Genomic DNA, 15,544 nt, shown 5'->3' with positions numbered 1-15,544 from the left:
CCCTTTCTTCTTTACTCCTATTAGCATTTAGTAGAGGCTTGTGAAGGGACTGGATCTGATGGGAGACAGAGATGGTTATGTAATAATAGGCAATAGAGAAGTGCATTGTCTATAGAGAATTTAAAAACAATAATAAAATGAAAAGTTGGTCTGCTTTTCACTATCCCCACGCAAGGGCAAATCTGAACAATGTTAGTGACAAAACACTCATCTTCGTAGGTTGAGAGTCCCCACTGTGTCCCCGCATACCCCTGTTGTTGCTGCGTTTTGGTTAGGGGACACTTAGTTCTGTATGAAATAGAGAAGGTGTAGACCTCTGTCTCCACCATGGTTTCCGCTCTTAGAAATCTAATAGCATTTTCTTTCTTTTGTTTTCCCTCTCTTTGTATGTGTGTGTGTGTGTGTGTGTAGGCAAGGAAACAGTTACTGTTCTTCCAGGAGCCTCTTATTTCTCCAGCGATGAATCATTTGCGATGATTAGAGGGTATGTAATAACGGAGCCCCTCATGTTTCCCACGGTGTGGAATGAGCTGAGTCATCCCTGAGTCTGTTAGCAAGACTCCGAAACATAACCACCTCTCCCAGCCGGAAAATGATCATGGACTTGCTTGGCTGCACCAAGATGTGAAATTATTCGCATTGAATGTTGGCAATTGGAACATGCAGCCCGCAATTATTAAAAGAACCTTCAAAGTGGAATATATGTCTGTGTGCCAACTAAACTGAAGTAAACATTTTTGAGGCTCTTTCTGAGGATCCTAACATTTTCTACAAACTTGTGTTTTCATTTTCTAGCTAGTGTTTCCTTCAAATGGAGCCACATTCTCCCTCACCAGTGGAAACAAACTCACTGTATACACCTGTTTTTAATTTGTTTTTGAAGACAATATAGGCTATAATTTTTTACAAGAACTCTTAATAGTTATTTTTCTACATCAGCTTGAAGTCATTCTATTTGGAAATCAAGTGTTGGGTGGAGGAGAGCAAATATATTTGGGGACAGGGGGAGTAGGATTATTTAATTGCTGGCAATTTCAAGCAAAAGGGATATAAAACATGGAAGTTTGCTTTATATTTCTTCTTTGTCTTTCTCAGGGGACATGTCAATCTAACAATGCTAGGAGCCATGCAGGTTTCCAAATACGGTGACCTGGCTAACTGGATGATACCTGTAAGTAGCCATGTTTTCTTCTGAATTATGCCTGGGTTAGAATAATTGTTTTTGAAGTATTAATATAAAGAGAAATCTTGTCAGATTGCTATGAGTGCAAATATAATTGTTACAAAAATAAATATTGTAATATGTATTTCTTATTTCAAATTTTAATAAAAATAAAATTTCTAATTCTCCTGAAAAATATTTAGCTTTGCCAGTTTACTATGTAATTGGAACTAAAAATAGATAAGATCAGAGTCAAAGCATTATTTTCCCTAGAAAAACAGAGAACTTCCTCAGAAGGTAAAAAATATGAGTTAATTATACTCTGATAAAAGTAAGAAATACAAATATTTTTTATAACTAGAAAGAGTAATTAATATGTTCATTAATTTTATGTTACTTGTGTTATTTTCTTATTCACAGTGGTTAAAATGCTCTCTTGATTAGTCATGTGACCCCATGAGTAATCAATCACATTGTCTTTTACCGAATACAAAACCTGTGATATTTAAACATGTCTGTGAAATGCAAACATTTTTCATTTACTAATGATCTAAATCAAGGAAGAAACCTTTTTTTTAAATTTATTTTTATTAGTTTGAGGCTAATTATTTTACAATATTGTAGTGGTTTTTGCCATACATTGACATGAATCAGCCATGAATTTACATGTGGTCCCCATCCTGAACCGCTTTGGAAAAAAGACTATAATCAGTTGATTTGTGAGTGTAGTTCTTTACATTCCAGAGTGTGGTTCTTTATATGTGTGGGCAAACAAATGAGTGTTCATGATTATGAGCTCATTTTTTTCAGGTTACTCTTTTAATGTGTATCTTTAAAGATTTCTGTATGTTTCTCTGAAGCTTGAGCTAAAAAATATTTTAACTGAGGTTGGTGTTCTATAATGAAAGGTTTTTTGTTTTTTTAAATTTCTTAGTTTTTCCTGCTCATTTTTTGAGGAGGATGAATTAATGTAGTTGATAACAATGGTAGAGATTGTATTAGTTTAGCTTTTTTGAACTATGATCTCTTGAAACATTATTTTAAAATTTCAGTTATTATTACAGTTCTGGCTCTCAAACTTGGTTGCATTTTGGAAGCACCTGGGAATTTTTAAAAATGGTGATGTCTCTGGCCCGTCATTAGTTTCCAATTTAATCTGGGATATAACCTGGGAACTGGTCATTTTAAAAGCAGTCCTGTATGGTGATGACATGTAACCACGTTTGAAAACCAAGTTTGAGTGTATTAAAGAATGATCATCAATCATATTTAAAATGTAAAGGGAAAATATCATTGACCCATTAATAGTAAGAACCCTTAGCAAATTATGGATTATATTGTTATTCTAAATTAGCCATAGTTATAAGAGCTGGCAACTTTTGGCGGCTTCAAAGAAATCAGGGGGTCTCCTGAGCATTATACAGTAAGTCAGACTGATACTTTATAGGAATGTTTATTTGTGTAGAAAGAGTGTATTTCTCTTTTCAAATTTTAGAAAAAGGCTAATAGAGGGTAGTAGAAGGAGCATAAAATAGCAAGCCCTGAGTTTTAGCTCCGACTCTAAGGTTATAATATCATAGAGCTTGACACAGTATATGCTAGATAAATGGGTTGTTATTATTTGATAAGTTAAGAAGGAGAAGTTGGAGATGCCTGGCAGAGAGGGTGGAAGAGGATTGATTATTATGAGCAGAAGCAAGAGAGTTCAAAGTAGAGTCTATTTCTCTGACTGTTAGTGAGTTTTAAAATCACAGAAACATGTCCAACACATTTTTGCTTTCAGGGAACTTGGGCATCTTTAACAAGCGACTATACAATTTGTTTTTATTATGATTTAGCACACAGTGAGGCTGGAAGCTGTCATGGTGAGAGTATGCATTATGTAGTTGTCATTTGTAGGAAAGATTTTCCAACATGTATCATGGTTTTACATATCCTATGAAGATTCCTGTGAATGATGAAAACATCAGTGTTTATTGCTTTGTAATTTTCCTAATACAGTTTGGAGCTCATGAGTTTGCAAAGGACTGGATCTAGTGGAGCAGCGATAGAGAACTCTGGAGTTCTGAAGGGGCGTGGAGAAAAATTAAGCTTAAAAAGTGTTTTTGTGTCTGGTTCCACTCTTGGTCATGGAGGTTAATAGTGTCTTTTCTGAATGAGCATTTCTTTTGTTCTTTTAGAATTTTATTTATGGCTGTGCTGGGTCTTGATTGCTGTGCAGGCTTTTCTGTAGTTGTGGTGTGCGCTACTCTCTAGTTGCAGTGGCTTGGGTTTTTCATCGCGGTGACTTTTCTTGTTGGAGAGAACGGTCTCTAGGCACACAGGCTTCAGCAGCTGCAGCTTTCAGGCTCTAGAGCGCTTGCCCACTAGTTGTGGTACGTGGGCTCAGTTGATCCACAGCGGGTGAGGTCTTGCCAGATCAGGGATTGAATCCCTGTCTCCTGCATCGGCAGGCAGATCCTTTACCCGTGAACCACCAGGGAAGCCCTCTTGTTCTTTTAGTAACTGATAATCACTTCTGGGATTCTTTGTATGTGACACATGGTATATATTTTGATTCCTTTGGATTCAAGATAGCTTAAGAGTCAAGACCATGAGCTTTAATTTGGGAGAGATCTGATTTGAATTTCAGCTCTACCCCTTAAAAATTCACAATCTGGAGTACATGTTTTTGTTAGGATTAAATGAAAAGAAAATGAAAAGTGAAGACTCAAAGCACTCCCTAAATAGTGGCTTTTATTTTTAACTTCTTCAGTGTACTGTTGCTTAACATTGAGAGGGAATATTTGCCTCAAAAAACACTAGCGTAAGCAAGACTGTGTTTTACAATAACTGTAAAACCTGTGTATCCAAATTCATATTCAAGTACCAGATCCGAGGACACATTTCTTTTTTTTATTGGTTATGTCCTCCTTATGTAGTTTCAGTGAGCTATCTATTTCTGTTTGCCCTAAAGATTTATGTTGATTTATAAAATGTAGATATATTTTTATTGCAAGACCTGGCAGTCAAGGCGCTGAAGGGTTCAGCTTTATTATATCATTTTTCATTTACTTTTATCTTTTTACTGAGTTTAATAATCTTTCAATGGTTGTAAAGTCTTGAGTTTTTCTGCATTGTAGCATCTCCATCAATCATTACAATGTCAGGTTATAATAAACTTTAAGCTTTTAAGGCAAGCAAATGGTGTGGATGCTATTTGTCTTATCCTCTAATAGCTTCTTAGTATGCAGCATGGGTCCTGTTTTCACAGATTTTTGAAAATTCTGCCCTGAGCATACGAAGAGAGAAAATGTGACAGAATAGTGGTTGGCTCTTTATAGTTCTCTGATGATGGCAACCCCTGGCAAGCTGCAGAAATATGAGAAGATGTGCAGTCCATTGACTCTCCATCCAGAGCTGCTCTGGCTTTTCTAATGCTTATTTCTGGGAAACAGTTGCCATAGATGATAAACTTGTGAGGGGAAGTAGATGTATATGACCTACTGTGGGAGCTGGTTATTAAAAGCCTGCAATGGCTGCCCTCTGGACAAGTCGCTGTATCTGAGCTGAACACAGCAGCCAGGGGCCTGCTCCCTCTGCACGGGGAGAGCAGAAATGAGGGGTTCTTGGGAAAACACAAGTAGGATGGTTAGGTGTTTGTTTTTCCCTCATACTTTTCATTTCTTTGTGCATTTTAGAAGATTAAGCACAAATCGACGTCATATTCATGTATGCTATATGTATGAGTGCATAACATTGATTTGGTCTCCTAAATATGATGCCTGTTTTCAATAAGCTAATTCTCTAGTTTTCCTACTTGAACAGCTGAGGGGAAGGGGTTGTGTTCAACATTTAGTCTCGTGGTTTAGATGCATGAAGTGTAGCCCATATATTAAACTGTAGGTACAGACACAGAAATCTAAAGATTACTGTATGGATAGATACAGACATACAGATCTAGATAGTTGTTTTAAGATGCTGGTGTCTGGTCCATTTGTCCCAGTGCTCAGGCAGCTGCAAGCCATGGGCAAGGAAAAAGGACAGGTGGGAGATACGTGTGCTTTGACAGTTATTCAGGAGTGCTTTTGCCCCATCAGTGTAATGTAACAGAGACTGTAGAGAACTTCGGGGTTAGATATGCCTGTTCTTAAGTACTGAAGTGAAAGTGTTAATCGCTCAGTTGCTCAGTCGTGTCCAATTCTTTGCGACCCCGGGGACTGTAGGTTGGGCTTCCCAGCTGGCACTAGTGGCAAAGAACTCTCCTGCCAGTGCAGAAGGCATGAGATGCAGGTTTGATCCCTGGGTCGGGAAGATGCCCTGGAGGCAGGCATGGCAACTCACTCCAATATTTGCCTAGAGAATTCCATGGACAGAAGAGCCTGGCAGGTTACAGCCCATAGGGTCAAAAAGAGTCAGACACGACTGAAGTGACTTACGATGCACGCAGAGGCTGCAGCCCTCCAGGCTCCTTTGTCTATGGAATTGTCTAAGCAAGAGTACTGAAGTGGGTTGCCATTCCCTTCTCCCGGGGTTCTTTCTGACCCAGGGAGTGAACCTAGATCTCCCTTATTGCAGACAGATTCTTTGCCATCTGAGCCACCAGGGAAGCCTTGCTTAAGTACTGGTTCTGTCATTTATTGGTGGTATAACAAATTAGGTGAACCTTGATATATTCATTTGTAAAATGATAACATTTAACTCATGTGCTTGCTTTGGGGATTAAGTTAGCTCATTCATTCAACAAATATTTACTAGATGTGTATTAAGGGCCATGCTCTAAATTTCTCTCTAAGCACTGTATCAGTAACATCCCACAAATTTTTGTCTATTTTGTTTTATTTATTCTCTTCAGGATCTTTTTAATCTCCCTTGTGATTTTTTCCCATGACCTATTGGTTATTTAAAAGTATGTCATTTAATTTCAATATATTTGGTGATTTTCCACAAAACTTTGTGCTAATTTCTAGTTTAATTCTCTTGAAGTCAGAGTACATACTTTACATGGGTTCTATCCTTTTAAGTTTGAGGTGTATTTGCAGCATAGATTATAATCTATCTTTGTGCTCGTTCCATCTGTTTCCATTCTTGAAAAGAATGTGTATTCTGCTCTTATTGGCTAGAGTGTCCTATAACTGTCAATTAGGTAAAGTAGGGAGATGGTGTGGTTCATGTCTACTGTGCCTTTCTATCAGTTACTGAGAGAAGAGCATTGAAACTTTGAGTTATAATTGTACATTTGTATATTTCTCCTTTCAGTTATATCACTTTTTACTTTATATATTTTAGAGCTCCATTGCAGTAGTATACATTTAAGATTACTATATTCTTTTAACAAATTGACCTTTTAAAAAATTATATTTTTCTTTATCTCTGATAATATTTCTTATTCTGAAGCCTGCTGTCTTAATATGACCACTCTGCATGGTATATCTTTTCCCATTCTTCTACCTATAACCTGTCTTTACATTTAAGTGAGTTTTTGCAGTTAACATATATAGTTAGATTTTTGTTTTTTATCCAGTCTTGACTTATTTTCTTATATATATTTTAGTGGTTTGCTCAAGGTTTGCAATACAGGCCATCTTTTATTTATCACAGTCTATTTCAAGTTATATCTCTTTATGTATAATGAAAGAACCATACAGCTGTAAACTTATATTCTATGTTATCTTCTTTGCTCTTTAGTCATATGTTTTATTCTGCATGTGTTATAAATCCATGGTGCATGCATGTGTGCTAAGTCACTTCAGTTTTGTCCAGCTTTTTGCAACTCTGTGGACTATAGCCTTCCTGGCTCCTCTGTCCATGGGGATTCTCAAGGCAAAAATACTGGAGTGGGTTGCCATGCCCTCCTCCAGGAGATCTTCCCAACCCGGGGATCGAACCTGTGTCTCTTATGTCCCCCTGCATTGACAGGCAGATTCTTTATCACTAGTGCCACCTGGGAAGCCCCATAAATCCATGGTACTTTGTTATTATTTTGCTCTAAACAGTCAAGTCTCTTTTAAAGAGATTGAAAATGAGAAAAATACTGTTCATAATTTGTGTATATAAATTGTGTATTTTATCTGTTTTCCCTGTATATTTGCTCTTTCCTTCACTTTTCCTTTACATCAATTCAGAATGCCATCTGACCGTATTGTCTTTCTGCTTGAAGGACATCCTTTGATTTTTTTTTTTTTCTAAATGCAAGTCTTACAGATGTTACTCAAGTTGATTCTTTCAGTATTTGCTTTTTTAAAAAATTTCTTTAAATTTTTATTTATTTACTTTAATTTATGGAAAATTTGCTTTTAAGCTCTTTGAGATTAGTTGACAGCAGCCTTTAGTTTAAGTCTAATTAGTCCCACTACTCATACTGTTTCTTTCTGAGGACACTACCAGATGTCCATGGCATTTCCCCTCTGGCTAGTGGGGATATGAATTATTCTCAGACCTGTGTGAATTCTGGACATTTTTCACCTAATACTTCTAGTGATTCTTCACCAGGCCTTGGATAATTTTTTCTTGTAATATATACACATCATTACGCTGGTAAACAACCTGAGTTCACCTTTTGCAAATCTTCTGAGTTCTCTCTCTGTATAGGAAGCTCCCTTCTGGTATTTTGAGATCTCAAGTCAAATTCTAGTTGATCTGAGATCTCAACCCAAATGAGGCAGCTGAACTTCTGGTTTCCCCTCCTTGCACTGCAGGCTGGAAACTGTAGACAGTAGCCTGGGGCAGTTGTGGGCCCATCTCACTGGCTTCCCTTTTCTCAGAGATCACAATCCTGTACTGCCTGCTCTCTGATGTCTGAAAGACGCTTTTTCTATTTTTTTGTCTGTATTTCTTTTTTTTTTTAATTATTTATTTATTTGTATTTATTTGGCTGTTTTGGGTCTTAACTTGGAAAACGTGGTATCTTTAGCTGCGGTATGTGGGCTTAGTTGCTCCATACCATGTAGAATCTTAGTTCCCTGACCAAGAGTTTAAGCCTCTGTCCCCTGCAATGCAAGGTAGATTCTATTTTCTTTTTAATTAATTAGTTTAACTGGAGGATAATTACAATATTGTGATGGTTTTTGCCATACATCAACATGAATCAACTGTGGGTGTACATGTGTCCACCCCATCCTGAACCCCCCTTCCATCTCTCTCCCCTTCTGGATTGTTTTGAGCCCTGACTTTGAATGCCCTGCTTCATGCATTGAACTTGTTTGGGTCATCTGTTGTACATATGATGATGTACATGTTTCAATGCTATTCTGTCAAATCATCCCACCCTTGCCTTCTCCCACTGAGTCCAAAAGTCTGTTCTTAGCATCTGTGTGTCTTTTGCTGCCCAGCATGTAGATTGTCATTACTCTCTTTCTAAATTCCATATATATGCATTTATATACAGTATTTGTCTTTCTCTTTCTGACTTATTTCTCTCTGTATAACAGGCTCCAGTTTCATCCACCACATTAGAACTGATTCAAATGCATTCCTTTTTATAGCTTAGTAATATTCCATGGTGTATATGTACCACAACTTCCTTACCCACTCATCTGCTGATGGACATCTAGGTTGCTTCCATGTCCTAGCTATTGTAAATACTGCTGCAGTGTACATTGGGGTACATGTGTCTCTTTCAGTTCTAGTTTCCTTGGAATTGTATGCCCAGCAGTGGAATTGCTGGGTCACACGACAGTTCTGTTTCTAGTTTTTTAAGGAATCTTCACACTGTTCTCCATAGTGGCTGTACCAGTTTGCATTCCCACCAACAGTGTAAGCAGAGAAGGCACTGGTGACCCACTCCAGTGTTCTTGTCTGGAAAATCCCATGGATGGAGGAGCCTGGTGGGCTGCCGTCTATGGGGTCGCACAGAGTTGGACACGACTGATGCGACTTAGCAGCAGCAGCAGCAGCAACAGTGTAAGAGGGTTCCCTTTCTCCACACCCTCTCCAGCATTTATTCTTTGTAGACTTTTTGATGATGGCCATTCTGACTGGAGTGAAATGATACCTCACTGTGGTTTTGATTTACATTTCTCTAATAATGACTGATGTTGAGCATCTTTTCTTGTTTTATTACCATGTGTATATCTTCTTTGGAGAAATGTGTGTTTAGGTCTTTTGCCCACTTTTTGATTAGGTTGTTCGTTTTTCTGGCGTTGAGCTGCATGAGCTGCTTTGTATATTTTGGAGATTAATTCGTTGTCAGGTGTTTCATTTGCTATTATTTTCTCCCAGCAAGGTGGGTTCTAAACCACTGGACCACCAGGGAAGTCCCTGTCTGATTTTCTAATTGTTTAAAACCATTAATAATATTTTTGAACTTTGGTCTTTATATAGTTCTTGGATGATTTTCCTAGTGTGAATCCCTAGTAATAGAACATCTTGGTCAATTTTTAAGGTTTTTGAAACTTACTGAATTCTTGTCAAAAAATTATCCCACTTTGCACTCATACTGTTTTCACTCTATCACCAACACTGGTATCAGTTTTTGTTTGTTTGTTTTTCCTGTTCCTCTAATCTGTTATTTTGCATTTCTTTAAAAACTGCATCCTTGACTATTTAAAGAGCAGGCAATATCTTATTTTTCTGGAGGGGCACTTAATTCTTTTTTTTGCTGTTGTTCTGGATGCCTTCCTTTTGGCTTTTAGCATTTATTATATCTTATCAAATATTGTTTCCAGTACTGCTGCCTTTGATCATTTTAAAAAGCAGTATTGATGGTGACTGTTCTTCGTTGTGAATGTGTCTTAAGAGACCAGCTGTAACAAGCAAGCATGTGTGAACGTGTGTGTGTGTGTGTGTGTGTGTGTGTGTGTGTGTGTGTTTTGTTTCCGATATGTTGAACAAGTCTTACACTTGGGATGAAATCAAAGCACAGCAGTTTTTATCTCCTGTGGTGCATTTAACTTTATTCAGTTGGGAAGCTTTCCCTCTGTGTCAGCTCATTCTCAGATAATAAACTTGCAGTGGGTCACTTTAATTCCCAAACTCAGTAGTGAGTCTAGAATGAAAGGATCCAGTTCAAACTGGTGGCTCAGATGAGGAATCTGCCTGCTATGCAGGACACCCAGGTTTGATCTCTGGATTGGGAAGATCTCTAGTATTCTTGCCTGGGAAATCCCATGGACAGAGGAGCCTGGCAAGCTATAGTCCATGGTGTTACAAAGAAGCAGACACAGCTGAGCAACTAAACACAGTGCAGACTAGTGAGCTTCGCTTCAGGATGCTTTCAAAAGCAATGTATCTCCTTTCTCCGCTGCTTCCCAGCTGTGGGCAGAACAGACTACCTGCATTTGGGGAAGGTTGCTTGGTGTTCTTTTGTGTTTTCTCTTCACTCACTTTGTCCACCAACTCAGTTTGACACTGCAGGGTCAAAATTCAGCAGAATGGAAAGGTGAGGAAGAAGGTCGGGAAAGTTCTTATATGCTGTTGACTGGTAATGCTGTGAACTGCCTCCACGCGCTCTGGTTCTTTCAGATGTTCAGAGCTGATCCCTTTCTCTGTGTGGTTGGGCTGGGGTTTGGGGACCCCCTTCTGGGCTCCTTCTGTAGTGTCTGTCCTGATGAATGATGGCTGGATGCTTTGCCAGAAGCTCCTGGTTTTCCTATTGTCCACTTCATACATACACTCTCAGTGATAGGACCCTCTCTTCCTTCCATGGCATCTTGTTGAGAAAATATTAAAGCATCTTCATGCTGGCCCTCTCCTACATGGCCTACATCTGGGAAGCACCCACACGTTTCTTGTCCACCTTCAGGAACAGTGTAGCTACTCCTACTTTCTCAGGTAGGAGTCAGACATGCCATTCCCTGGTTGCATCCTGGCTCTTCTCCAAAGGGTATGCTGCTCTCCTGTTGTCATCCAGGCTCTAAGATTTAGGGGTAGACGAACACTTGCCCCTCTTTTTGGTTGCTGGGATGGACCTTTCTTCAAGCCCTTTATAGAGAATTCTCTGCTGTGGCCTATACCCTGCTCCTTGGTCTTGCCAGTGGATCCAAAAATCATAGAACTTGTTTTTGACCGTTTTCTCTGAAAATTCTGTTACTGAGCATCTGTCTCACACGCTGATATCTCATAGCTGTCACAGCTGAACATCAGTCAAATCGAGACAAAAAAAGCCCCACTCTAGCATTTGGTTTCTGCCACTTTGGCTTGTGGCCCTGCTGTTTCCTTGCTGTCATTATTTCTCCCTTGTAAGCTCATGGTCAGCTAAGTCTCCATATATGCGGGAGTGTCCTCTGTCTGTGGTTCCTGTATACCAGGCTGATCCCCCCAGTTTATTCTGTTCCTAGCTCCCCTGGAGAGAATAGAGGACCATGGAAGAACCTAGCCAGGCCCTTCTCATTCTACCAGGGAATAAAACGTACGTTGACCCCAAGGATAGAACTTCACTTCCTGTGCCGATTAGAGACACATTTAATATTCGTGACATTTCTGAGACCAAAGAATGATTTCTTTTTGTACTGCAATTTAACAAGTGAGCATACATTAAAAAAAAAATAAAAAGACAACCTAGAATTAGTAAAATTTATGAATTTAGGGTGTTATTAGGACATAAGCTGTTTATTATTGTTCTTCACTTGAAAACTATATTTGGTTACCCAAAAATACTTTAATCTGTGACTGTCTGGAAAACATTATGTTGAAAACTAGTCTTTAGTTTTATTACTCACTTTCAACATTTTTCAGATTAAAAGTATTTATTGACTACCATATTGACATACGAATTTTATAAGGAAAATTTCTCTTACTTGGAGGATCCTATGGATGATCAAAGGCTGTGTGTGTGTGCTCAGCCCACCAGACTCGTTTATCCATGGGATTTCCCAGATAAGAATACTGGAGTGGGTTGCCATTTCCTTCCTCCAGGGTGTTTTCCCAACCCAGGGGTTGAATCCATATCTCCTGTACTGGCAGGTGACCTCTTTACCACTGAATTACCAGGGAAGTCACAACTAAGTTAAAAATCTTCTATTTTTACTACAAGGGAGCTAAGTTATAAATCTGCTATTTTTACTAGAAGCTCTTTGGTTCATGCTATTGGCCAGGTTCTGTGCTCTTTATTTGTATGTTTATTGTCACTTAATCCTTGTAACTCTGTGAGTTAAATGTAATAGTCCCTGTTGTTATAGATGAAGAGACTCAGGCCAGGAGAGTTTTCAAGTTTACCTGTGTTGCAAGTTATGCAGTGGGGATTTAATCACAGTATTGTTTGCTTTTATGTACTTTGCATTCTGCCACAAGTTTCTTTGTTTCTTTTTTTGGATGTATTTTACTAATGCCTTTTGTGATGGAGGCAAAACTACCTGCAAAATAAATAAATATCTTTACAGCATTTCTGTAAACTTGAGAAAGAAATCTGTTTCATTGTGTGGGGTAGCATGTGTGCGTACTGAGTTGTTTCAGTCATGTCCGACTCTTTGTGAACCTATGGACTGTAGCCTGGCAGGCTCCTCTGTCCATGGGATTCTCCAGGCAAGAATACTGAAATGGGGAGCCATTCCCTTCTCCAGGGAATCTTCCTGACCCAGGGATCGAACCTACATCTCTTATGTCTCCTGCATTGGCAGGTGAGCTCCTTGCCACTGGTGTCACGTGGGAAGCTCATGTGTGGGGTACAGGCTATTACAATTGGAAGGATACATGCTGTATGTGTAATACTGGTTCAAGCTGCAGGCTTTGGAAGGTGCTGGATTGACCAGCACCTTCTTTGCATATTCTTTCTTCTGCATATTATCTTTTAAGTCCTCACTTGAATTCTAAAGTCTCCACTGCCTAATCACAGTAATTAACATCAATCCCATGTATGAAGTATTTTATCCATTATCTACCCTTTTTTTTTTAATAATCTACCAACTGAAGCATTCTTTGAAAGAGTTCTTATCCTCTACTAGGATTTTTATAATTTTAGCTTTCGATATTTCTTAAATGGGAAACATTGAGACAGAATTATAGAAATATGGGGATCATTGCAAAGGGGAATCCTAAGTAGAGGTTTAAAAAAAAAAGGATTAAATGTAAGATCAGGAAGGAACAATAGCAGATTCATTAGCAAGTTAGCTCACTCAGCCTAGGTCCCCAGCAGTGTTAATCTTTTAAGTAAGCAAAATAACATGAGGATATGAAATAGATTTTTCTTGTTGAAATATCTCAATTTTCAGTAATCTTAAAAGAGATTTTGTCTTTTGATTGCTATCTGAGTCTGTTTTTGCTCTGAAGGAAAGGAAATATTTTCTTCCTTTGTATGTTGCATATGATGTGTTTGTGAACAACTGCTTGGTTCTAAGAACTCCGTTCACTGGGACTCAGATATATTCAAGTCAGACACTGAAAGAAGGTAAGCCAGACATCTGATTGGTTCCACGCTATGATGCTACTTGGCCTCCTAGCAGCTCTGTATGAATTTGGTCATACTTTCCACCTCCACGGTATTGGAAGGCAGAAGTCTATGCATGAAATGGGAGTTTGGACCTTTTTATTAAAATAGTATCTGTCCTCTTTCTCCTTCTTTATAAAGAAAATAAGCAATGAGTGAGTTTGTTATTTTCAGTTATTATCCCTTTAGTTAAAGATGTTTTGGATGACTGTGGCAGCCCCCTCTCATTAAAGAGCCCACTTAAAAGAAGGGGAGGAAACATTAAAAATGATAGATGAGGTCTCCAAGAAACCCATTATTAGTAATTTCATAAATAGTGGTGCTTCTGATATGACTTAGCGGGGAATGAAGCCAAAAGGCTGAAGACTGTGACCCTGCAGCTAAAGACTAATGAATCTTGAAGACTAAATGTTGTTGAATGACTGAAGTTATTAGCATTTCCAATTGGCGAAAGCTTTATTTCATACTTTACTCCTTTGGTTTAGAGATAATTTTTGACTAGAACTTTTATTGTCAAAAAAGTTTTATTAGGGAAAATGTGTACAAAAATAGAACACTAACGGTTAGGCAGTTGTCCATTCATGGCTAGTCTTATTTCATTTATACTCCTATTTACCTCTGCCCTCCCCAAATTATTTTGAGGCAAATATCATCATATCATCCTATCAGTAAACTTTTTAGCATTATTTCTGAAAGATAAAATTCCTTTTATAAACCACAATTCTGTACTCCCTTAACAGTAAGTGATTAAGGATGCAATTCCTTAATATCATCCGTCGATACAGCACCCTCCTTCTACTGATGGAGAACCTGAATCCAAAGAAATGAAGTGGCTTGACCCAGGTTACAAAACTAGGCAGTAGCTAGACCAGTGCTATAATGCACTACTCCTGTCTTGTAGTCTTCTAGGGATGGCACTTCCACTATAAGAGGAAGAGTTTACTTTTGAAATGTAACATCCCACATAAAAAGCCTTCCGTTTCCTTTTAAGTACACTCAGAAGCAGCTCTGTGTCTCTGTGAGGTCACTTAACCTTTTAGACCTCACCTCTTTATTTTTAAAATGGAATGAATGCAATAGGTTGTATTTTATACAACTTCTTGTGTTTTATACCTACTTTCTTTGGTTTTATGTGTTGTATTAAGGATTGTGGATAGAGTGGTGAGCAAACCTCTTTAGGAAGAATCTTTTTCCTGGAGTGCACTGAGCATTAAATATGTTGATTTAGGAAGGACTGGTAGGTTTATAATAGTAAAGTTTCTTTGTCCAGGAGTGTGGCATACTATGTCATTTATTTAGGTCTTGTTTTACCTCTTGCATCACATTTATTCCTAATTATTTTTAAGTGTTCGTCAATGTATTGAGTTGGATATTCCCTTTCAACTTCTAATCTGTTTATTTTATTTGCTATCATGATTCTTTTAGAATTCTCTTAGATATTCTGCATATCTCTTTTATCTGCAAATAATAATCATTTTTCTTTTCTAAGATGCCTGCCACCAGTTTATTTTCTTTAACATCCTATTCACAACAAATATGAGCAAGTCATAGTGATTGAGGACTCTCTTGATTTTGATGGGATTTTATTTAAAGTTTTTGCTTGTAATACTATGCTTGCTGTTTGTATTGTTGTTGTTCTAGAAGTTTCTGATTGCTTTTAAACTTAATGGCTGTTGATTTTTATCCAGTGTGTTTTCACTCTGTTGATTTACACATGGCTATTGTTCAGTCTCTCAGTTGTATCCAACTTTCTGTGATCCCATGGACTGCGCAGCACGCTGGACTTCCCTGTCCTTCACTATCTCCCAGAACTTCCTTAAACTCATGACTTTTGAGTCAGTGATGCCTTCCAACCATCTCATCCTCTGTTATCCCCTTCTCTTGCCTTCAGTCTTTCCCACCATCAGGGTCTTTTCTAATGAGTGGGCTTTTTGCATCAGGTGGCCAAAATATTGGAGCTTCAGCTTCAGCATCAGTCGTTTCAAAGAATATTCAGGATTGATTTCCTTTAGGATGACTGGTTTGATCTCCTTGCATCCAAC

At 38.3% G+C, this 15,544-nt stretch overlaps 1 protein-coding gene across 2 annotated transcripts in view; it reads left to right on the top strand.

The window, feature by feature from the left end:
- Nucleotides 1–15,544, top strand: part of OXCT1 (3-oxoacid CoA-transferase 1) — a 161,231-nt gene that overhangs the window by 93,081 nt on the left and 52,606 nt on the right. For both annotated transcript variants that reach the window (XR_010658981.1, XM_065905191.1), the window contains exons 12-13: nucleotides 412–484; nucleotides 1,096–1,171. Coding sequence is in view for 1 of the 2 variants with exons in the window: in XM_065905191.1 (XP_065761263.1) it covers nucleotides 412–484; nucleotides 1,096–1,171 (149 nt within the window). In the remaining variant the exon portion in view is untranslated. The remainder of the gene's footprint in view (nucleotides 1–411; nucleotides 485–1,095; nucleotides 1,172–15,544) is intronic.

Source organism: Muntiacus reevesi, chromosome 14, assembly GCF_963930625.1.
Source record: "Muntiacus reevesi chromosome 14, mMunRee1.1, whole genome shotgun sequence".
Lineage (NCBI taxonomy): Eukaryota > Metazoa > Chordata > Mammalia > Artiodactyla > Cervidae > Muntiacus > Muntiacus reevesi.
The sequence above is the reverse complement of the archived record's forward strand: the minus strand, read 5'-3'. Positions and strand labels throughout refer to the sequence as shown.